This window comes from Gigantopelta aegis, chromosome 14, assembly GCF_016097555.1.
Source record: "Gigantopelta aegis isolate Gae_Host chromosome 14, Gae_host_genome, whole genome shotgun sequence".
In the NCBI taxonomy this organism is placed as follows: Eukaryota; Metazoa; Mollusca; class Gastropoda; order Neomphalida; family Peltospiridae; genus Gigantopelta; species Gigantopelta aegis.
The window spans coordinates 14,796,056-14,822,737 of NC_054712.1; the positions used below are offsets into that span (position 1 = coordinate 14,796,056).

The window sequence follows — 26,682 nt, forward strand, 5'->3', positions numbered from 1 at the left end:
CTCCAACCGCGACAGGTGCCTGTCTCTTGCAGTTATATGTGCCACACACCCGACATTCCCCATCAGCTTTTAGCTGTGGGCTTAGTCTGACCACTTCGGGGAGTGTTCAGTAGTTACTTCTGGCATTGTTAAGAGGCACTTGTAACCACCTACTATGCATCCCTACTACCGGCATTCGTTAGTTAGTGCCGTGGGTCAGACCAGCTTTATTAGCGGCAGAGGACGAGGATGTCAGGTGGGTGCAGGGAAATACACAGAGACTGCACCCGTGGAGGAAGTTGAGACAGGTAGTTGGTGGTGTGGACAGCTCAGAAGACAGAGTCGGAGGAAACTGACGGAAAATGTCGAAACAGATTGAAATCGTGGGAGAAATTGGAAAGTTTTTTAATTTAAGATAATGAGAATGATAGGCAGATGGTGATAGATGAGAAAGATGAATGAATGTGTGAGCCAGCTTTGACGGGATTTGAACCACTGTCGTCAGTTTGATTGTCCAGCCTTGAATTGATATAAATAAAACACATACATTTCAAAAGCCGACCAGCATTTACAAATACATGTACAAAAATGGATAAGTAGGTTTTCATACTGAACCCCCAGCAAAAAGCATGAGTGTCCTTAGGTCAAGTTGCGCACATTTTATTAAAATTCGGTTGGCACCATCAGATTCCCTGGAAAACATCATTTAGAACTTCAAATATAAAATAAGCACTATTTTCCTAAACCGATATTTCGGATTACGACAGTAAAATTCAACAAACCAAAACCATGCATACTTTCTTTAGCTACCTAGAGACAGATGAGTTTAACAAAGACAGCATACTTGTCGTCAAACATGCGCTTGACATAACGTTATGAAATGTTCGCCTCAACTGAACGCGCCCAATCCCCATAAACAGTTAGGTGGATAATATCACTGTGTTTTGTTGTGAATAAAACCTTTAGTTAACAACGAAACGGTGATATTATCCCTATTCTAATACTACACCCATTAGGAGTATCTGTAAGAAATTATATTGCGGTTTTTTATTTTAAAAAGTCCCACAAATCTTAAAAATCTAATTATCTATTATCCTAACTTATGATATTCAATGAACACGCTAATATAATAAGTATGACGAAATACTTTTTTCTTTCTCTTAACATATCATCACTAACCTGGGAGCGAAACAAAGGGAAAATTTATCAGTAGTGTAGTCTGTATTTTGAACATGATTTATACAGGATATACTAAACAAAATGTGAGATATTTTAAAGCAGTTAAAAATTGATAGTCATTTCCATCTTGTCTTCTTTATTAATTTTATTATCCCCAAAAAGTATGTTCTAAAAAACAATGGTGTACTTCAGATTGTGATACAATTATTTCTGATGAACCTGCCTGTGCCAGTTTGGGAACACAGACAAGAAGAGCAGGCGACAAGACATATGATCGAATTGACTGCTGCGATCGATCAATGACCAGACTTACTTGGGGTAGGTGGGTGTTCATTGCTGCTAACGAAGTGTTAAAAATTACAATGGCACGAAATAATAATTGAATAATAACAATAACATCATTTTCCACCGAAGTTTGTGAAACATTTGAAAATTATTTATATCGACGTTTAAATATAATGGAAGACGCGGAATTAATATACAAAGGAAAACACCACACATGAGGCTAAGTGACAGCATATCTGACGCGTTTTTGGAATTTTGTCATCGTGGTAAATCGTGGTTGCCCATGACAGCGTACATATATTGTCCAATTTATCATGAAAACCAACCAATGGAAAAAAAGAGTCATATACCATTCGTATTAGAATGTCCATTAAAAACAAATTCTATAAGTAAGTTACTTTATTTTCTTGTCATTTTGTATGGATATTACGTTTAAATTATAATGTTTACATTTTAAAGTAAAACTTAATATATACTTTTAAAGGCATCCACCATTATGCAGCTATGACAAAGCACCTTAAAACAGAATTTAATAAATATATAACTCTTATTTAACTAGTCTTTTATGTTGTCACCTTTTCTCAAACTAAGAGAAATTGAGGTTGGCTACACACATAGAAACAAGTCTCCGAACTGCTAATAGCTGTTCAACGTAAACCTGATGAAATGCTATAGTACCTCACACGGGGAACGCCTTTTTATACCATGGAATTAACTACAAGTTATTTATTTCTAAGCCGAATGTTTTCTAATTTGCACACAAAATAGTATATTAATATTTTGTTATTTCCAAAACACTTCTACTTATCTTTTTACGTCAAACCATTGAAATTATTTACAAAAACGAAAAACAAAATACGAAAAAACAACAACAACAAAAACAACAACGTTTTTGCAGCAGGATGCGACGGACAATATATAAGTTGATATGAAACGATCCAGAAAACGTCTGGACACGACCTGACATTAGCTTGACAAAGTAGCAGAGTTGCGCACTCTTGCAACCACCCCCACCTGCCCCGAGCGATTCGTGTCCTCATGATAAATACTGAGTGTGAACTGTTCATGAATAAAGCACTAATATGATCATGATATAAATACAAGCATATCGTTCACTTTAATCGGGTTTCCTGAACACATTATGGATGTTGCTGGGAAGACAAGGAACGACCTTTCCGTGAATAAAACAATACAGGTTCTCTTTCTCCCCTCGTAAGTAAGCTGCAATGATACCAAACCCGCTCTGGCTGATTATGAGGGAATCACAGTGTGCTAAAACATGTTGATCTATCACAACCTTGGCCATGGCCTCGCACGAGTTCCCGTGTTTACTCCCCCTCTCGATGTGATTGATCTCCCCTGGGATGTCGACAATCTGGTCAGGAAATTCACTCTTTGCCTTCAGGTGTATGTGCTCCGAGTCGGTGGAGAGGAAGAACTTGCAGTGTTCACAAATCAGGTTGTTCCTTACGAATTTCCACACCGCCTCCACCCCCTCGGGCGTGTTCCTCACTTCGGTATCCCGGGGAATCGTCGGGTTTCGGCCCATCCGAATCTGGGCGCAGACTAACTTTGATTTCCTCTTGTCCGGACGCACCCGTTGCAAGAACTCTCTTATCAAGGTGTCCAATTTTTTGTTCAGTTTAAACAGGACTTTTAAAATGGCCGAAAACACCTCGTCCACCGTCCGCCCTTTGGTCCACAGCAGTTCCGAACGGTGGTTCGGGTTCCGCTGCAGAGCGGTAATGAACTCGTAGTTTCCCTTGTAGAAGATGACGTCCTCCTTGAGAATGGAGGAGAAGTTGGCGGTGCTGGCGTGATCCAGGAACGTCGACCTGTCCACGTGATTGAACCTGTCGCTCGGGAGGTCGTTGATCATGTCGACGTCCACCACCCAGTCGACGTGGTTGGGCTCGAGGAAGTCGGTGATGTTACAGCGAGGAGACGTGATGTGGATCCCGAAGCGGCGCTTCGTCATCACCGATATGAGGTAGGCCATGGCGATCCCCTTGAGGCGGTCGGCCCACCCGCCGCAGTACGAGTCGCCCGTGCACTCGTAGATCATGTACCGGAAGTCCTGGCTGGCGTTCACGCGGATCACCGGCATCGGCATCAGCCGCTCGTTCATAACGTGGATGAAAATAAACAAGATGGACATCACCGCGACCATCTGGTAAAGAAAGAGTAACTTCTGAAATAAATACAAAAAGAGAAGAGATTAGTGGTCAGTAACGAAATTAACGATAGGCCCTACTTGGCAGTGGCGGATCCAAAAAATCCATTTAGGGGGGCCCCAGTGACATAAGGTAAAATGCCAAGGGAACTTTGTGGGAGGTTTGGAAGGGGATCATAAAAAAAATGAAAATGAATATATAATGATATTATAACTGTCGCCTCTTCTTGGTCCTATTACAACATTATATGGTATTTGTGTCTACATATTCGTTTCTTATTTGGAATTCTACCATGCCACGTTGTTTTCCCATTGATGGCACTGGAGTGGACAGGATTTTATATTGGAGGGGGACCCATTTTTTATTGGGGGGGGGGGGTGTCAACCCACGCTATGTATATTTATGTGGTTGTATGTATGTTTGATGTTATAAAATTTAATAGTGAAATTTTTGTTTGATCGCGGGGGCCTAATGCCCTCCTCCCCCCTTCCCCGACCTACGCCACTGATTAGTATCGCATGGCGTCTACTCATTCCCCACATCTCTGGAGCACAATATTCATCATAGGTCCTACTTGCAATTCTGTTTGTGTTTTTCACCACCATCTAAAAAAAACCCTGCAGATCGAACGAAATTCCTTGTCCACTTTCAGTAACGAACACGGATACTCGAATGTGTTTATGTGAACGATTAATGATCATTTCACAGCGTGTTTCACACATACATATATATTACAACAGTCCAGTTACATACGCTTCAATTTTCCGTGCTAGAGGCGATCTCAAATAAACTGTAATCAACCATACAACACACACACACACACACACACGCACGCACACACACACACGCACGCACGCAGACACGCACGCACGCACACACGCACACACACACGAACAGCCTTCGGTAAACCAGTGGTGGTGTACTGGCTGGAACAATGAAAAAGATTTGCTTGAGCGGGGAGGGGCATGCATGTTTAGACATACAAATTGTATGTGAATATCAAAAAATAACAATAATAAAAATTGTTTTTACTATGTTATACATAGAGAATAATACATGAGTGGCCGTTAGATGCCATTTATCTCACAACAATATGTTTTAAAATGTATCTAACGAACGAAAACGAGTTGTGAAATAAATGGTATCTCACGGACACGAATGTATTATTCTATTTCTTACATATCCTCAAAAAAACAACCCCAGGTTTTAAGCAAATTTTAACATCTTAATCGACTAAAAGTTATTTACAACCCTTTGCACGTGTAGCTGACTTACGCGTCACAGACACATGATTGCCAGGTTAATTATACGTCACAGTGTAATCAATTTCCACCTTGCTGTTGTTTTATTGGACGTATGACACTGGTGACCTGGTCATCACCTAGGAGCAGCAGTCGTATATCTTGAAATTGTTAATACACGTACACGTGTAAACAACTGTGTTATCAAAAAATAACGCATGGTGTTCTCACCAACGGGTGTGTAAGAAATACGTATAGATATTGTATTTGTTCTGGATTATCGATTGCATTATCCTTGTTATATATATATATATATATATATATATATATATATATATATATATATATATATATATATATATATATATATATATATATACACACACACACACACACACACACACACATGTACATCACTATATATACTGAACCTCAATAAAAACGCATCTCTCAATGATAGATTATTGCCGTTTCTCTATTGCTAAACTATACACAATAACTCTAACACGTAGTTTCGATTTTGAGGTTGCTTTACAACTACAAGATAACATCTCGCTATAAAAAAACGAGTTAAAGGTGCTATTATTTCTTGGCATCATTTTCTCAACGACATATGACTGGCGAATTTTCATTGAGGTTTATGAAGACATTATAAAAATTAATCCACCTCTTAAGATGAACCGGGCAATGATTATGGATTGAACTAGGATTTAACTATCCCCCGAGTCTTCGTCATCTCAGTTACGCTAATTCCAGACTGTCAACTGTCACGACGAAATTAGCCAACTCAACGGTTGCGTTGTAATTTCCACAATTCTCCACTTACGACGGGTGCGCTCAGATTAACAACTAATGGGTTATACGACGAGAATGGAGTTGTAAGAGCGCTCAGATCAACAACTAATGGGTTATACGACGAGAATGGAGTTGTAAGAGCGCTCAGATTAACAACTAATGGGTTATACGACGAGAGTCGAGTTGTAAGAGCGCTCAGATTAACAACTAATGGGTTATACGACGAGAATGGAGTTGTAAGAGCGCTCAGATCAACAACTAATGGGTTATACGACGAGAATGGAGTTGTAAGAGCGCTCAGATCAACAACTAATGGGTTATACGACGAGAATCGAGTTGTAAGAGCGCTCAGATTAACAACTAATGGATTATACGACGAGAATGGAGTTGTAAGAGCGCTCAGATTAACAACTAATGGGTTATACGACGAGAATGGAGTTGTAAGAGCGCTCAGATTAACAACTAATGGGTTATACGACGAGAATCGAGTTGTAAGAGCGCTCAGATTAACAACTAATGGGTTATACGACGAGAATCGAGTTGTAAGAGCGCTCAGATCAACAACTAATGGGTTATACGACGAGAATCGAGTTGTAAGAGCGCTCAGATCAACAACTAATGGGTTATACGACGAGAATGGAGTAGTAAAAGCGCTCAGATCAACAACTAATGGGTTATACGACGAGAATGGAGTAGTAAAAGCGCTCAGATCAACAACTAATGGGTTATACGACGAGAATGGAGTTGTAAAAGCGCTCAGATCAACAACTAATGGGTTATACGACGAGAATGGAGTTGTAAGAGCGCTCAGATCAACAACTAATGAGTTATACGACGAGAGTCGAGTTGTAAGAGCGCTCAGATCAACAACTAATGGATTATACGACGAGAATCGAGTTGTAAGAGCGCTCAGACTAGGAACTGGTCAGTCGTAGAAATTGTGAGAGAAGAAAGTTGGTCAACTCTGCCGTGGCAGTTGGTAGTATTAGAACAGTCACACCTTCCTAAAACCATCACCAGGAGTGTTAAAATACAGCCTTCTAATACAGGCGGTTGCTTAAATTAATAGGCTAATTGGGTAAAGAAAGTCAAAGTTTGGTTCGTTTAACGACACCACTAGAGTACATTGATTTATTAAACATCGGCTGTTGGATGTCAAACATTTGGTAATTTTGACATAAATAACACATACCACGGCCTTTGATATACCAGTCGTGGTGCACTGGCTGGAACGAGAAATGGCCCAATGAACCCACCGATGGGGATCGATCCCAAACCGACCGAGCACCAAGCGAACACTTTGCCACTGGGATACGTCCCGCCCCGTTTAGGTAAAAGTGTGTGAGAATACAAAGGCGGCCAGTCAACACCAGTAACTGTTTGATGGAGGTGTCGCCTAAAGAAGTTTGACGATATGTCTCACGTGAGTACAAGCTATTCCGTGTGCAGGTACAAGTAACCTTTCGTCGGGGACATTGCCAAACATTCAGTTAGAATATTAGAGGAAGAAGAAGGAAATGTTTTATTTAACGACGCACTCAACACATTTTATTTACGGTTATATGGAGTCAGACATATGGTTAAGGACCACACATATATTGAGAGAGGAAACCCGCTGTCGTCACTATATGGGCTAAACTTTTCGATTAGCAGCAAGGGATCTTTTATATGCACCATCCCACAAACAGGATAGCACATATCACGGCCTTTGATATACCAGTCGTGGTGCACTGGTTGGAACGAGAAATAGCCCAATGGTCCCACTGACAGGGATCGATCCTACACCGATCGCACATCAAGCGAGCGCTTTACCACTGGGCTACGTCCCGCCCCCTAGAATATTAGAGGTGGACAAATAAAACTGTCTCACTAATCTAACGGACCAATATCAATATAAATTAATTAATCCGCGAACATTTCTACTGGTCCGTAAAGCTCGTGACAAGTAAACATTATTTCACTCGAGTCATAAATTTGATAATAACAGGTAACTCGTTTATTATCCTGTATATAATTTACATTTACAACAGTAACTATCCTACTGCATTAACCGATCTCTAGTTGTATTCGCTTGCAATAAATACATTTGTTTATACTTACAACGCAAATCTTTGTATAGTGGACACTCGTTTATAAAGTGATATTCATTTTCTATAACATTAGCATTGCACAGACAGGGGTTTTACTAGAGGGTAAAACGGGTATGGCGCCATACCCAAATTCTTCTGGAGATTTTTTTTTTTTTTTAAAGTTAACCTTTTGACAAAATTAATTACTCTTATCATTTCTGTATGATTTTCTTAACCCTACCCTAAATTAACCCATTTTCTTTCTGAGGGATGTCCACCCATATACCCCCTGTTGACTGTGGATGCATTCAATTCCATAGCGCCATACCCCTCAAGACTCTTTCTGGCAGAAACACTGACAGAGTACATATTATTATTATTAAATTAAATGTAAAATCTGGTAGGTATCGAAACATCGAAAGATCACAAATAATAATAATAATAATATATATATATATACACATACACTGTGCATGTAAAATAAATTGATCTGGGCCCAGTTCCACGAAGCGATCTTAGCGTTACGATAACCTTTAGTGCATAAGGTAATTATGGAACTGAGGTGATCTTAGTGCTAAGATTGCTTCGTGGAACGGGGCCCTGTGGAATACGTGGATATTATATTTGTTAAATTATAAGCAGCAAGCTGTTAGCTTGCTGGGTTAAAATAAATATCGCGGCAAAAACATGTTTCCACGGAAACGGCGATTATATGGGTGGAACGCATTATCTCACATCATCCACGTATGGTGAAGTGTAAACAGGCCTGACCAATGATTTTTTTCTTCCTATGGGCCTGCTAGAATATAGAGATTAACACATGAGTGGCCGTTAGGCGCAAATTCTATTTGCCCGTAATGCGTATGCGTATGCGTATACGTAATCCGTAAATCGTTGTCCGCATACATATAATTCACTTCTTCATCAATACAAGTGCCAATTTCACAAAACATCGTAAGTTTACGTCTGCGACTAGCAGTTATGCCGGGCATACGTTTACACATGTTTGGCATCTATTTCACACAAGAAATTACATCATTACTGAAGGGGGCGGGACGTAGCCCAGTGGTAAAGTGCCCACTCGATGCGCGGTCGGTATGGGATCGATCCCCGTTGGTGGCCCCATTGGGCTATTTCTCGTTCCAGCCAGTGCACCACGACTGGTATATCAAAGGCCGTGGTATGTACTACCCTGTCTGTGGGATGGTGCTAATCGAAAAGAGTAGTGCATGAAGTGGCGACAGCGGGTTTCCTCTCTCAATATATGTGTGGTCCTTAACCATATATCTGACGCCATATAACCGTAAATAAAATGTGTCGAGTGCATCGCTAAATAAAACATTCCTTTCTTTAGCTCGTAAGTTACATTGAAGCGGGGACAAGGAAGAAATGTTAAAGTTGCTTGCAGCTGCACATTTGAAAAAGAAAACGAAAATAAAGTAAACATAGGGGTGTTTGCACATGCTCCTATTATTAATGTTAACCATGTAAGAAAATCAAGTCATAAATGATATATCACGTGTCCAATACCCGATCGGTTTCTAGTGGTAATCCAACCCTATCTCTAGACTTCGCCGTGAAATGTGTTTTTTTTGTTTGTTTTTTTTTGTGTTTTTTTTTTTGGGGGGGGGTTGGGTTTTTTTTTTAAAGGAGTGGTTAATTATACCCCTTGGATTATTGGGAGCCATTTAAGATATTGGCATATCGAGCATTTAATTTTATAATTATGTAGTACTTTTTTTTTCACAAGCTAACTAATTTGAGGAGAGTGATGGGGAGCGATGGGGAGCCAGTAATATCTCCCCTTAAACTGGGAGGTCTGCAGCTAATCTGCTGTTTTAAATCAAACTCCCACATTGATTTTCTCCAACAGGTGTGTAAATTAAAAAAAAAAAAAATTTGAGCACTATTATGAAGAACGTCAACTTAAATTTTCAAGATGTTAATTTAAATTATCATTACATTTTCATGAACTTTTATCTTGAATTTTAAAACACTAATTAATTCAATATTAATAAAAAAAATTATAACTTGGATTTTCAAGATGATACACACTATATTGAAAAACAAAAAACAAAAAAACAAAATTGGGGGGTGCCTTAATAGCTTCCGTAAATTAGGCTTTTAGCCACATTTGAACACGGCATTTAACTCAGAATTGATAATACTTAAAGGTTCAGCAATTTTCAGTATGTACCTCACACAAAGCATAGACCCTAAACAAGACATGTATCAAAAGAACTTACTAAGGCCCGATTTCTCGTTGACCGCTCAAAGCAGCTAGGTTTAAACCTTTGGTCAAGATCAACTAAGCCTAGTTCATAATAAACCATGATTCATTTCAGATCCTATTTCACGTGCGAAATCATTATCTCGCTCAACTAAACCAGGCTGTTCCATGAAGCGGACATTCCATGTACCCCTTCATATGTTCATGTTTTTGTTTCTTTTTGCCAGTAATGACAGCCCGTAGTAACAATTATACTTTATATGAACGAGAAATACTTATTTCTATTATTAGTGAACATAGGGATGTTGTCGAGGATAAAAAAACAAAAACAAAAACAAAAACAGCAGAAGTAACAGGGAAATAGAACGTGCGTGGACGACAATAATCACTAAATTCAATGCAATTCAAGGCACCCGAAATCGTACAACTAAACAATTAAAAGGATGCTGGAAAAAGGTCGCCGAGTCTTGCGTCAAAACAGCAAAGATGTATAATATTGTTCTAAACACTTTGCTAGAAAAGAGAACTGATTCATATTCTGCAGTTATAGTTGGATACTCTAGAAAACATACCGACTTTCAGACTTGCAGACAATCTGTATATTCAATATTGTCCAGATATTAAAAAACAATGTTTTGTTTAACAACACCACTAGAACACACTGGTTAATTAATCATCGGCTGTTGGATGTCAAACGTTTCGGTAATTCTAACACGTTTTCAGATGAAAGTCGGTACAGTTTCCATTAGTAGCAAAATATGTTTATATGCACTTTCCAACAAACAGGACAGCACATACCATGACCTTTGTCTATATCAGTCGTGGGACAGAAAAACCCTAACATTTTAGTAACTCATTAAAACATATTCAAGTAATAAAAAACACTTTATAACAAGATGTTAAAACATTTATGACCAATTTTCTAATTACGAATTGTTATAAACCTACATGTGACCTTGGGAGGGGTAAAAAATGATGCTAAACGCATGTGTTATAGATCTTTGGAAAGGTATTCTAAAGCATAACATGACAGGAATGGTTTCGTATTGAATTTCAAAAATAATATTTTATCCCCCCCCCCCCACACACACACACACATACACACACACTGCTGTTGAAAAATGTTTGTTTCGTAACATCTATCTCGTCGCCAGATAATGTATTCCCTGTGTCATGCTGCAATGACTAAAATGGTGCGACAGATAGCACGGTTTGCATTTGCTAAACTCATAGAAGTTAAATCCGCACATACTATTTGAAATGATCCTGTTGCAAGAAACCTCAACGTGACCAATAGTTGTTGCATAAGTGTAATGTTATGGCCCCTCTTTATACGTTGTAATTGATTACGAAAGATAATTTCCAAGTTATGCACACCTTCTTTGGTAAAACGGAACCGCTGCAGAAATTCTTCGTCACTGTATACATCAAATGGGTTAAACTGTAATCTAAAAACACGCGGTATGTTGAATATACGCCTATTTTCTAGCATTATTTCCATATCGTCAACGTCCGAGTCCGCCATATTTCCATGGATCAAGGCCTTAAACGCCCGATTTGGAGGTTTAACTTGAACCTGGTTCAAGAAGATTTTGATCCAAGATTCAAATTTGATTTGCAACAAGAAATGAGAATTTTAGTTGAGCCGAGTTTGAACCGAGTTTAAACCGCGAATCAGGTTTAAACCGGCGACGAGAAATCGGCCCTAAGAGTTGGCCACGAATTGGAATCAAACCAACATGTTATCTGACAATGGGGGGTTTCACGTGAACTAGTCTATGCAGTCATGACAATACAATGATAAACTGTACCATGGCTGCTTGAGTTGTCATGTAAGGTTAAATAGCATAACAATACAGTGAAATACGACACACGATTGTTATGAATTGTTGTAAAGTCATCGGCTGAGTTCAGCTGAGTTCATCGATATTTATTACCTACATATAAAAATGTTAAAAGCTGAAACCTCTCAAAACCGGACCCTCTGTACACCGGAATTCCCTCAAAACCGGTCGACCCTTTTTAAATATCTGTACAGAAGAGAACCTCTTTAAACCGGATACCTAAAAAACCCGGACTTTTTACTTGGTTACTATAAGCAAGTTCAACACGCGGAAATAGTAAGGACTGATATTATATATAGCTGTTGACAGTTACCTTGGCTATAAAGGAAGGAAGGAAGGAAGGAAGAAACGACGCACTCAACACATTTTGGTATTAACACACACACACACACACACACACACACACACACACACACCTGTCAATCCGGCCAATAACTGTTATTTTATTGTATTCAATACAAGTCCACTGTGTCAAGTACCCTTAAACAATGGTGTTTTTAGACAAGATTGAAACTCACAAACAATTGGGCTCACATTTCTACAGGAGGCGAGTAAAGTTTGTTTGTTTTATTTTAGCGACACGATAAGAACACATTGGATTATTAATCATCGGCTATTGGATGTCAAACTTTTGTTAATTTTGAAATATAGTCTTAGAGAGGAAACCCGCTACATTTTTTTCGTTAGTAGCAAGCATAGGCGTAGGAAGGTGCCAAAAAGTGAGGGGGGGGGGGAGGAGGGGGCGCACACACACAAACAGACATACATACATACATATACATGTTGTGTGTGTATATATATATATATATATATATATATATATATATATATATATATATATATATATGCATGTATAAATATATAAAAACCGTCGCTGCTGCTACAAAGTTGCCCGTTTCCTACACCAGTGGCAAGGGATCATTTATTTGCACCATCCGACATACAGAATAGCACATACCACGCCCTTTGATATACCAGTTGTGGTGCACTGGCTGGAACGAGAAATAGCCCAATGGGCACACCGACAGGGATCGATCCGAGACGGATCGCGCATCAAGGGAGCAATTTACCACTGGGCTACAAAACGTTTGGTTTTAACGATACCACTAGAGCACATTGGTTTATTAATCATAGGCTATTAGATGTCAAACATTTGGTAAGTCTTAGGGAGAAAATCCGCTACATTTTCCATTAGTAGCAAGGGATCTTTTATATGCACCATCCCACAGACAGGGTAGCACATACCACGACCTTTGATATACCAGTCGTGGTGCACTGGCTGGAACGAGAAATAGCCCACTGGGTACACCGACGTGGATCGATCCGAGACCGACCGCGCATCAAGCGAGCGCTTTACCACCGGGCTACGTCCCGCTCATCTCGTTATTACAACTTGATTTGGTGTCCACGTAATTCGACGTTGATTGGTGTCAATTAAATTTATCTCTGTGGTCCGACATTTTCTCATTTCCGAACCTTTAATATTCATGTATGGTTTTGTTTGGAGTTATGTTTTCTCGGGTTTTGTGCGTGTGTTGTTGTTGTTTGTTGTTGTTGTTGTTGTGGGGCGTTTTGGTGTGGGTTGTTGTTTTTTGCTTTATACCACCTCGATTAGCATGCATTAAATTAGTCTAGAAATCTTACTGTAGCAATCACTCGCATTGGCCACTGCGAACAAACGTTTGTAGGTGTAAAATGAAATGGCCACTGTAATTCATATAGACATAACAATATTAGTTTGGGAGGTAAAATGGGTACAATTGCAGCAGGAATGTTATCAATGGAAAAGTAGTCCAATCACTTCAACGAGCGCTTATGACCAGGTGAAATCACCTATACAGACTGAGTCCCATATGTAAGCCATGAAAACATTTGTGAAATCGCGTTAAAAAACACAAAGCAGAGTAAATGGGTAACAGATCTTCGACGAAAAAAGTAAAGTTTGGTTTATTTAATGACGCTACAAGAGCACATTGATTTTTTATCTTATCATGGCTATTGGACGTCAAACATATGGTCATTCTGACACTAGTTTTTTTTAGAGGAAACCCGCTGTTGCCACATAGGCTACTCTTTTACGACAGGCAGCAAGGGCTCTTTTATTTGCGCTTCCCACAGGCAGGATAGCACAAACCATGGCCTTTGTTGAACCAGTTATGGATCACTGGTCGGTGCAAGTGGTTTACACCTACTCATTTAGCCTTGCGGAGCACTCCCTCAGGGTTTGGAGTCGGTATCTGGATTAAAAATCCCATGCCTCGACTGGGATTCGAACCCAGTACCTACCAGCCTGTAGACCGATGGCCTAACCACGACGCCACCGAGGCCGGTAGATCTTCGACGAATGCAGAAAAAGGCTAATTAATCTTACTTTCGTAAATACCTTATGATCTGGATCAATATTACAAAATAACATGGGTAAAATACAGCCAGAAGGCTTACAATTAAACATACATATTGTTTTAATTCTTCACCATTTGCTAGAAGTGAATATGTGAACCATAACATGTGTCACAATTAGGAACTATAGTGGACCGTGATCAATCAACTCTCACCCGGAAGTGCTCTGTGTAGTGAGACCTTAAAGTCTAGTAACAGATTTGGTCAAACTTGGTTTGAAGTCAATTTGATAATTTGGGTCATTTACACCATGAAAAGCTATACTAAGTGTAAGTTATGAACTCTAAACAATACACCAAAAGATAGATGCACCATACCATCCAATAAAACTTCATATCACATTGTTACTCCTTGGCCATCCACACAATAGATGGCCATCCAACAAACAGCCACTATATGGTAATGTATGACCTTGTTGGTAGTTCTGATATAGGGAACATACAAAGAAGCTAATTATCTAGTTAGTTCATTAAAAATATTAGTTTTCATCAATTGTTGCTATGGGCAACAATTATTTCATAGTGAAGTGTTGAAATCCTGGGGGGTTTTCTGTATATTTCAACATGACGATCCACACATTATTAATGGCAGATACAAATTCTACTTTTATAGTAGAATACTATGTTATATATTCACAATACCATCAAAACTGTTTGTCACTATGACTGTACATTCGAAAAATTCATTATGCACAAAATCACAGAAATTAGGGTGAATTTGGATATTGGCCATGTGACCTTGAATTTTGACCTTTCACAATGAGAAACTCAGTGTTAGACACTCAGATCAATTTATATATTACATGTAAGAACACTAGAATATAGATTTTGACACACACACACACCCCTAAAAAATAAAAATAAAAATAATAAAAATAAATAAAGTTGACATGTTTGCAATATTTACCCAAATAGGGCCCCCGTAAGCTTGGCTCAAATCCACATCGATGAAATTACCTTTTATAAGGATGCTACACTAGTACATTTTCATTTTGGCTTGCTAAACTTATTTTTGGGGGGATAAACAGTAATTTCATGTCATCTGCCATTGAAACCCATGTTACATTTCCCAACTTCAAACGAAGATTGCCAATAGAACGGATTCTCATTGGCACTAACAACATACACCATTGCGAACATACATTATTTAAGCATTTATTTTCACTCCAAAATTGAGAACATTTCCGTCTCAGTTTTAGCTATATGACCGCATCTGGCTGTAGTACTGGTCCGAACAGGTGGTTCATTAACAGATTCACTCCGGCTGTCTCTTGCGCTGTAAACCCATGCCCCAAAAGGTCGATGCACAATATTACAAAATAACATGGATAAAATACAGCCAGAAGGCTTACCATTAAACATACATATTGTTTTAATTCTTCACCATTTCCTAGAAGTGAATATGTGAACCATAACATGTGTCACAATTAGGAACTATAGTGGACCGTGATCAATCAACTCTCACCCGGAAGTGATCTGTGTAGTGAGACCTAATACATACCCTGTATGTGACGTCACACTATTGTTCTAGGTGTAGATTATTTTTCAAGAATCAACACCTGTGAAACAATGCAGTTTGAACTTTAAAATGCGTTCAGGTCAGGGATTCAAACCCACAACTGACAACGTATTAGTTGTAAACAAGTACAACGCTTTAACCCACGAAGCCAAACAGCTAACTCATAAAGTAGATATGTAATTTAAGCCTTATAAATATGATAGTAATGTATTTTGGCGGAGCACAGCCAAGATTGTCGGAAATTAAATCGGAAATCAGAAATTACACGTTTAGCACGTGCATAACGCTTAATGCCAGCCATTCACTGCAGAGGATTTTCAGACCAAATCGTTCAGATTAGGTTCGAAATGATCCTATGGTTTTGGTTTATTTGTTTTGTAAATATTATTTGCCATTTTAACTAATATTTTGATTAAAAACGACGAAATAGTAGTTAATTTTGCAGTAACGTAATTTGTTTTAGTGAATAATGGATTAAGTTGGATAATGCACTGGGAATTATAGATTCAGGAAAAATAATTTATTCGCACCTATGGAGCTCGTAAATTATTTTTCACGGACCTAGACCCCCTCGTACATTCTCCATTACCTTCAGCAGAAAATATATTGGGGTAAAAAAAGGAAGAGCTAGAGAGTACTCGATCTAGGGTGGAGGGGACATGTCTATTTCATTTCATTATTTTCGTGCTTATATCAAATTAAGGTTCAAGCACGCTGTCCTGGGCACACACTTCGGCTGTCTGTCCATGACAGTGGGTTAGTTGTTAATTGGTTAATGGTTAGTGAGAGAGAAGAGGGTGTAGTGGCCTTACACCTACCCACTGAGCCCTTAACAACTCGTTCTGAGTTGGAGCCGGTACCGGGCTACGAACCCTGTACCTACCAGCCTGTAGTCCGATGGCTTAACCACTGCGCCACAGAGGCCGGTGATGTCTATTTCTTACTGGTACACCAGTAGGAAATGGAAGGAAATGTTTTATTTAACGACGCACTCAACACATTTCATTTACGGTTATATCGGCGGCGGGGTACGCCAATAGATGCACGGTTCTTACGTTTTACTTACCCAAATTTTCTCCATGGTCGTTTTGTTGACAAGTCGACATCTTGAAACAAAAAACACTGTTATGCGTCCACGTGAATTGTGCATCGAATTGACGAGATTACATTTGTCGCGTGACACAAGATGTCAATTGCTGAAAACAAGCGGTCTATTTTACCTTCACGACAAACACAGGCAAAAAATACTATCACTGGTGAATGTATTATTGTGTATCTAGGCGTATCTAAACAATGATAATCCGTGACGCAACAGTCTTAATTAATACGGGTTCAGAAACGTATCCGATTACTGGCTTAATTGCCGATTAGAGTACAAACAGATTTTATGGGTCTTTATATATATACATATATATACCAGATAGACTAATTAAATGCACACAGAAGTCGGACTACGTACTCCACATGTCAAAGCCTGCACGTCAGCTGATAAAAGTTTGGGGGGGAGGGGGGGATCGCTCAGTGGTTTGTGTGATTCATTGGATCGTTTTTGAACTGTGTAATGATATCTGTGGCGGATCTAAGGGAGGGTCCCAGGAGCCTGCCCCCCCCCCCCCCTAAATTTTGCAGGTGTTTATTTGTTTATTTTTATTTTATTCTTCTCATTCTTTTTTCATGTTGGAGAATCCGAGGAACCTTTTTAGAAACGTTTGTGACAATCGGCCACGTCATTCCCCCCCCCCCCCCCCAAATGAATTTTCTGGATTCGCCACTGGGTGTATGTAACACGTGTCACAATGACGAGACAGAGGTCAAAATCGTGCCGATAAATCCACTACGAGTCAATCGACTGAGTATAAATCCGCAAGTAGCGTCACGAATCAGCTCCGTTTTCCAATATGACCATGCAAATTGAAATTCAATATCCCAAAATATGGGAGCGGGAGGAACTGTTTCCACGGGTCAATTGCAACTCGGGTACACCAAAGTCATATCCGCCGTTACACCTCAACAACAATACATACATACATATACTCTCGCAAAGCGGTGATGGCATATGAACATGTATATACATGTTTATATATAGGCTGTCTGTCTGTCTCACATGTATAGTCTGTCTGTCTGTCTGTCTGTCTGTCTGTCTGTCTGTCTCTCTCTCTCTCTCTCTCTCTCTCTCTCTCTCTCTCTCTCTCTCTCTCTCTCTCTCTCTCTATATATATATATATGTGTGTGTGTGTGTGTGTGTGTATTCAGGCCCGTGTGGGTGTGTGTGTGTATTCAGGCCCGTAGGGGCCGGGGGCTAGGGGTGTCACCCCCATGTTTTTTCGCCAGTTTTTATTTCGGGACTTTAAAATGTCTTATAATGCTAATACGGAAACCTGACGATAGAACAACCATAAAAATTAACCCCAACCCCACTTTGAACACCCCCCCCCCCCCCCCCCACACACACACACTTGTAGACTATTCCCGCAATTGGTTACAGTGACACGGAAACAACATGGTGAAGCTCTTTCATAAAAATGTGTTTATTTTTTTATTGCGTACATGGGCGGATCCAGGAAATATTTTTAGGGGGGGGGGGGACAAAAAAGAAGGGCACATTGACTCGTCAAAAGGGCACCTTACTACAAGTTTTGATATTTACAATTAATATGAATTCCTACAGTTCTACGTCATAATATACTAGCAATAATGAAGTAAATTGGCGTCACTCGCGTTAGAACCGCTAATGGAGTATATTCACTAATTTATATTATATACTCTTCAAAAAAAAGGTAGGGGAACCTGAAATATTAATGTTAATATCAACTATTAGACCGACCATACGTTTTTGACAACAGACATCCTAGTAAAGAACGTTCAGTTCTGTTTATCAACACACCGATACACATTCCATAGTTTGCACATGCATCACGCAGTTGCCCCGTACACGTGCGTGGGGTGACATTGTCGATTTTGACAATTTCCAGGAAGGTCCATTAATCACCGTGGAACATTATTTCTGTCAATCTTTTGCATTCTGTTGATCGTCCAGTTGTTATTGTTTTGTTTTTAGTCATTTTTATTGTTTGAATTTGCGATTTACTGATAAAAAAACCGTTAACTTTCAAATTTCACTTCTGACCCCAATCGTCCTTCAAGATCTTTGGTGGTTATAAAATCCACTGTAATACTGAACTACCGGTTGTAATGTTTGCCCATTAATTCACTGTTATCATATGACCATTCCACACAGCTAATATACCTTACAATTTTGGCAATTGTAAATTCTTATTAGAGTTCCCCTACTTTTTTAAAGAATACATATATATATATATATATATATATATATATATATATATATATATATATATATATATAGAGAGAGAGAGAGAGAGAGAGAGAGAGAGAGAGAGAGAGAGAGAGAGAGAGAGAGAGACAGAGAGAGAGAGAGAGAGAGAGAGAGAAATAAATACATGAGTGGCCGTTAGATACCATTTATCTCACGAGTTGTTTTAAAATGTATCTAACGAGCGAAAGCGACTTTGATAGTTTTTAAACAACGAGTTGTGAGAGAAATGGTATCTAAAGGACACAAACGTATTATTCTATTCCTTACATATCCCCCAAAACCAGGTTTTAAGCAAATTTTAACATCTTTTTCGACTAAAAGTTATTTACAGCCGTGACACTTGTAGCTAACTTACGTGTCACAGACACGTAGTTGTCAGGTTAACTGTACTTCACAATGTAATCGATTTCTATCGTGTTGTTTTTTGTTGGACGTATGACATTGGTGACCTGGTCATCACCTAGGAGCAGCCAGTCGTATGTCTTGAAATTGTTAACACACGTACATGTGTAAACAACCATGTGTTAATAAAACATAACGCATGGTGTTCTCACCAACGGGTGTGTAAGAAATTGGTGTACAATGTATACAAGCCAAGCTCCTAATTCTGTCCTATATACCTGTCAGCGTATACACCCATACATGGAAGAAGGGGTATTAATCAAACATACAAAATGTCTACAAGAGATCAAAATTTAAAAAAAAATAAAAAAATACCAGATTGTGTTAATTTGTTTTAAGGCGCTTCCATTTTTAGAATCAGTATAACACAAATCAAGCCAAAATAAGTGGGGTAGTGGGTTGAAAACAGTTAAGTGTTTGCCTACAATCCAGCTAATCATGCTCTTTTTTTTAAAGTAACCCATCAATTCCCCACCCCCAACAATTTCATGATTTGTGCCATGTTGTTGCTGTTGATTTCAGCGTCGTGTTAAAATGCGTGATTTCTGCTTGTAAAATACCTAGGCTAAGAATGCCGACTTCACAGTATATTCCATTTATATATTAAAAAAAAAAAAAACTCCAAAACCGTTAATAAAATTAAAAATTTACGGTCTTTTTAAAATCTAGCTAACTTATTAAATGTCGTACAAATATATATCTAACAAATATGATTATTGTAAGCTAATTCTGTGTACGTTTAACTGCAATTTGTATAAATAATGCATGTTCATTTCCCGCGATCGCGATCTCTCGACTCTGAAGCGTGACGTATATTCGCGTCGAGAGCTTTCCTCGGTTCAGCCAACGAACGTTCTTCCTGACGTTCACGAACTATTTGATTGGTGTTCGTCGTGTCCATTTGGTTTAACGTGAAACGCACAAACCAGTGTAGCGAACGTTTTGTTTTCGCTCGATCTGGCTGAACTCAGCCCTTGGAATAGCCGACATGTCTTTCGGCCCTGAACTGGCATGTGTATTCAAATTGACACGCATTGTCGGTTTGTTTTTATTACTTTGGTTCAAAGACTTTACAAAGTTAAAATAACAAGTTACAGATCTTCCAGACATTGAATTACCGTCACATTGCTGTCATACATGTCGAATGCATGCGGTTAAAATTAATAAAAGTGATTATTAAAATAAACAAACATCATAAGGCCTACGCTGTATTCTGGATTTTCTCGTTACCGGTCGCGAGATCGCTATTAAGCTAATTGAATATTTGGTATTATTATTATGTTTGAGCTGTCGGATAGATTATGTAACCGTTTAGCCACTTGCAAATTTTATTAGCCATTTAAAAAAAATAAAAAAATTAATTAGCCAATGGCTAATCTGGCTACCGACAGCGCGAACTTTTGATGTTTTCAGTGTGTGGGAGTTTTGGGAAGCGGGTGTTAGGATAGAAATTATTGATTGTCAACTTAACTGTACTTTTAAAAAGTGCTTCACCTATCGATTATTCAGTTAAATGGTACAGTTGGTTCTGTCAATGGGCATCTTCTTTGATCGGCCTTGAAGCTTGATTGCTCGGCACGGGAATCCCGTTACGCGTAAGGGCCTTCCTGACGGATTAGCGGTCCTAGTAGCCCGAGTACTCTGACTGTAAGAGAGCTAGACGGACATTTGGACAGTTATACGCTCTCATTACAGTCAGAGACCAACCTATGTATTTTTTTGGCAATTCTTGACAACCAAAAATCCACATATTAATCACTAATACACATACAACAGAAAGAAATCCGACAGCACCCACATTCAGCTACGCTTCGTGACACTCCGTCGCCATAATTACAAAGCTCGGCGATCTATTTCGAGACGTAGATCACGTGATCGCCAACTGGGCGATTCCGCCTTGTGCAGCAGTTACAGGGGCCGTCTCATACCAAGCGACGTTACAACATGGATTAGTTTCGTTTTGTTTCTGCAATGGAATATGCATGCTGTAAAGAACGTTTCGAGGATAAAAGTGGACGGTTGCGTAGAACAGGAATTTGTACACAATTCAAAGGTGGGCCCAGTGCTGCACAGACATTAAATGATGTTTTGATGTAACTGTCACTCCCGAAAAAGAATTATTCGTCTGTCTCCAATGTAGTTTGACGATTCGTTCCTTGGACACAAAAAAACAACAATTGTCAACTGTGGAGATAAAATTTAGAAAAGTAAAAAAACCAGGCTCATACATAGCCACAAAACTGCCAGCCACCCCAAGTGCCCGACAAACACCAAAGCGACAGAGAGTGGTACACACGCCAAGCAGGCATACCAGTTGTAGAGCAAAGACTAATGTAGCGGGTTTCATCTCCAATACTCATGTCAGAGTTACCAAATGTAGTTTTCTTAATTTATGGCAATCATACCCATAATATATATCGAAGTGTCGTCTTTCATGTGCATGTTTATTTTTGATGTACTAAAGTCCGAACCAAAATGTTAACAACCAGGGGCGTAACTACGTGTACGCAATGTACTCATTTGAGTACAAAACGTTTCTGCTTATACGCAATTTAGCTATTTCAGTACACTTTTTTTTTTAAATCGCACTAAATTCTCAACGTTACGAATTAACGCTCCACTTTAGGGGAATCCCCAACGTCATTCAAAGATTGGGTTTCATGAAGATATGACAGTCGTAATAACATCGTACGAATTTGACCAATACAAGCGTTTGTAAGAAAATAAGTTTTACAGATTGGAATAACTAGTGACTGAATGGCACGATTTTGAGTGGTTTCGCTATTTTCTTGAGTACACCAAGTCTAGTTACGCCCCTGGACAACTATGATAAATTGCTCTCCTACTTCTATTTTTCGTTAGATTTTACCCACATTTTGTCCAGACAGAAATCTTGAAAAAACCCACCCCATTACAATGACACAGATTCCACATACCAGATGATAACCATGTCACCTATATCGACTTTGCTGAGATCACATAGGGCAAAAAGCATGTAATTTTGTTCCGGTTGCCATTTTGACTTTTTATGGAATATCCTCCAAGAGTGGTGAAAGGATATGACTTAATCTATCAGCTTTCATAGCATGTTATGATATAAAAGCAAACGTGATGCCGTCATATTAATTTTTTTATTTTATATATATATATATATATATATATACTCTTCAAAAGAAGAAACGCAAAACCACATTGTCGTAACATTTGGAGAATTGATTTAATTATTGAATGGTGAGTCCGACAATTACCAAATGTTGCAGGATTGTCCACAATTCACTCTAGTCCATTGTGAGTAAGTGACAGAACACACCACCAAGGTCAAGGTCATCTGGAGTCAATACCGGGTGTGGCCTCCGCGTGTGTTGACAACTGCCTGGCACCGCCTGCCCATTGAAGCAACCAGAGTACGGATGACGTCCCGGGGGATGGTGGCCCACTCGGCCTGCAAGGCTGCTGCCAGCTCGGGCAGGGTCTGGGGCTGTGGTTGTCGCTGTCGGAGGCGTCGGTCCAACTCGTCTCATAGATGCTCAATTGGGTTCAAATCCGGTGATATCGATGGCCAAGGAAGGACATTAATGTTGTTGTTCTGTAGGAAAGCCGGTGTGAGACGTGCTGTGTGAGGCCTGGCGTTGTCATGTTGGAACACTGCGTTGGCGTTGGCCATAACTGGAACGATGTGTGGCCGGAGGATCTGGTCAATGTAGCCCTGTGCATTCAGGTTGCCCTGCACGTGGACCAGGTCAGTTCTGCCAGTGTGTGAGATGGCTGCCCACACCATGACACTACCCCCGCCGAATCTGTCCACTTCCTGCACGCAGTTTGCCGCATAACGTTCACCACGACGCCTATACACGCGACATCTTCCATCATGACGTCGGAGCAGAAATCGGGACTCGTCACTGAACCACACCTGTCTCCATCGCAGTTGAGGCCATTGTCGATGAATCTGGCACCACTGCAGTCGGAGTCGACGGTGTTGTGGTGTTAAGATGACACCTCGAACTGGACGTCTGGCACGAATTCCTACCTCATAGGCGGTTCCGTACGGTCTGGTCGGATATCCTGCGCAAACCTGGTATTGCTAATTGGAGGTGGCAGTAGTCAATCGTTCCCGAAGGTGGCGTACCCGGATGTAGCGGTCCTGCCCGAGGGTTTTGGTCGACCGGATCTAGGGAGGTCACGTGTTGATCCATGTTTGGTAACGGTCCCACAGTCTGGAGATGGTGCTTGGGGACACATGGAATGCCCTGGCAACGGCCGTTCTGGATTCGCCTGCGTCTAGTCGGCCAATGGCATTGTTTCTCTGCGGTTCACTGAGACGTGGCATGTCCTGGATTGTCATGTCGGCCAGATACAGAGCCAGGCAAGCGAACACCCTGCACTTTTATACTGTCGGTGTTCATGTTGCACGTGCAGACAACGCACGTGCAGTGGTGACATGGTTTGCACGTGGCTGCGTTTTTGCGAATATTCACATTTTGGAACTTTATTGTACAGTAGCTGCGTTTTATCGAATGTAACCGTGGGAATGTGTTTGGGACATGCATTGACCTTATATTCACAAAGCATGAACCGGTAGGAAACATAAAATCGGAGTTATAACCCATTTGTACCCTTTTGCGTTTCTTTTTTTGAAGAGTATATATATATATATATTATCCTGTTCAATTATTTAGACCCAAAGTTTTTAACAAATGTTACGTTTATTTCCTATTCGATATTTGTTTTCTTTGCATTTACATGAAAACAAACCCAAACCCCGACAGGTTTTATATACAAATCATCATATAAAATGCACGAAGTTGACTTAATTCCACTTTTTAAAAATCTCTGTGTGTTCGGAATGCACGTTATTTCTCCTATAAATAACTAAGGTCATTTGCATATCAAAAGATTGGGATCTGAGGCTACGTGAAGGCCATTATAGCTTGTTTCACTAAATCAAGGTTATTATTGTTTTGCAGTGTGTAACAGCATTGTCTAATCTTTCCGTTAAACATAGATGTAAACAAACAGAACATGTAACCCTTTCTTGTAGGTGCATTATATTTAATCAATTTAGCTAATGTATTATGTATTTTTATTTTATTATATCAATTCTATATTAGCATACCATACCTAACCTAACAAAACTGAGGTGTAGCACAGTAATAAACACAAATCACCTCACACACCGCAGGAATGTGCTTTCCAAATTTAAAAATAAATTTAATGCAGGGCCGGACCCAGAAGACCAGGGGGGGGGGATAAAATGTAAAAGGTCAAAGGGCCACCAACATCAAATAATAATAAACATGTATTTAATTTGCCTCTAAATTGGGAACTCATACGTATATATATATATATATATATATATATATATATATATATATATATATATATATATATATATATATATATATATATATAGTATTTATGGTGGTGCTAGGGGCTGGGGTTTGGGGGTGGGGTGTTAGATTTGTAATGCGAAAAACCAAAGGGCTATTGTTCGGACTCGTATGGGTTCAACCACTTTTTCATCCCGCATGCACAGCCCTGAATGTCCAAAATACGATAGCATTGCTTGGTCAATAACATCATTATTTCGATCTGTGACTGCACGTGCTATTGTAGCAATGTGTAAACCACGTAAAATACAAGTTAGGTAGGGTATATAAATTCATTGAAAATGTATTAGTCGACATTCTTGTTATTGTTATTTGAGGAAAAATATGGGTAAATCGAAAAGCACTTCAGTTGATGTAAAATCGTGTATTAAGGACGTTTTCGATTATTTTGAGGATGAATATCAGCGCGGTAGACCTAGGTATGCTTCTTATCGAATTGTCGATCGAGTTGCCGCTGCACTTAAAGTTTCGGTTTCAACAGTAAAAAGAACTGTGAAAAATCTAAGCTCTACGAATCCGAGCACAGAAATCACTGTTAAAAAACGCGACCGAAAACTCATCGATTTATTTGATAAAGATGTTATTAGACGACGAGTATACAGATTTTATAGAGAGGGCGAATTACCTACATTGCATAAGATTAACGTGGCTTTAAGGGAGGAATGTGGAATCAACATATCCATATCAACTTTACGAAGAACACTCCATGACCTCGATTTTAAATACCAACATATGTCTACAACCGGAAAAGTGATTTTTGAGGACGCCAATATATCAGACAGGAGACTGTCCTATCTCCATGAAATATCCAGTTTACGAGAACGGGTATTTAATAGTGTATCAAGATGAGACCTGGGTGAATGTCAACCACACAACATCCCACCACTGGACAGATATCCACCCGAGCACAAGTACCGCCAATCACCTGCCGAAATCAGACGCTGCTGATCGAGTTCCTAAACTCTGTTCGGTGACTGGGAAGGGAAAAAGACTTATTATTTGTCATGTTGGCTGTGATAAATATGGATTGATAGATGGCTGTGAATTGATCTTTGAGGCTAAAAAACCAGACGGAGACTATCATGGTGAGATGAATCATGACAATTTCATCAAATGGTTTGAAGAACAACTTATGCCTTCTCTACCAGAACCTTCTGTTATCGTCATGGATAACGCAAGCTACCACAACATATTAACTGAGATGACACGATGTCCTGCACTAAACGCTAAAAAGGAAGAAATTCAGTCGTGGCTACGAAACAAAAATATACCTTTTGAGAGTAACATGACAAAGCCAGTTCTTTATGAACTTGTAAAAAGTAACAAATGTGCAAAGCAATTTGTTACTGATGATATTGCTGAACGTCATGGGCACTTGTGTCTAAGACTGCCGCCAAGACATTCTGAACTCAATCCGATAGAACTGATCTGGAGTCAAGTCAAAGGGCACATAGCTCGTCATAATTGTGGTAAAATGAGCACGGTGCGGAGAGAACTTGCACATGCATTGAACTCTGTCACACCTACACACTTCTCTGACGCAGTTAAACATGTAATAAAGATCGAAGAAGATTTTAGAAAACAAAATAGTTTTATAAGAAATAAAATACCCCCTGTGATAGTCCCCCTTAACGAAGATAGTGATGAAGAAATGAGTTCGTCGACTGATTAAGTTATTTCTCCATACCCATCAGGAGTATTACTTTAATGTATGGATGAACTATTTAACACCAAAAACAATTTATTTCCATATCATTCACTATCAAACAACCTAACAACCTATAAACTAATCGACTAGAAATGCATATAGACTACACATACATACGAGAGAAATGTTTATTTAAC

General features: G+C 39.4%; 1 protein-coding gene across 2 annotated transcripts in view; it reads right to left on the reverse strand.

The window, feature by feature from the left end:
- Window positions 1-365: 365 nt before the first annotated feature.
- Window positions 366-26,682, reverse strand: part of LOC121388758 — a 69,656-nt gene continuing 43,339 nt past the window's right edge. Inside the window, exons 1-2 of one of the 2 annotated variants that reach the window (XM_041520251.1) lie at window positions 16,781-17,181; window positions 366-3,634 (exon numbers count right to left, since the gene is read on the reverse strand). In XM_041520251.1, the coding sequence (XP_041376185.1) occupies window positions 2,561-3,634; window positions 16,781-16,864 (1,158 nt within the window). In that variant the 5' untranslated portion in view covers window positions 16,865-17,181 and the 3' untranslated portion in view covers window positions 366-2,560. Of the gene's footprint in view, window positions 3,635-16,780; window positions 17,182-26,682 lie in introns of those variants that run through there. The other variant, XM_041520252.1, reaches the window with a different exon arrangement.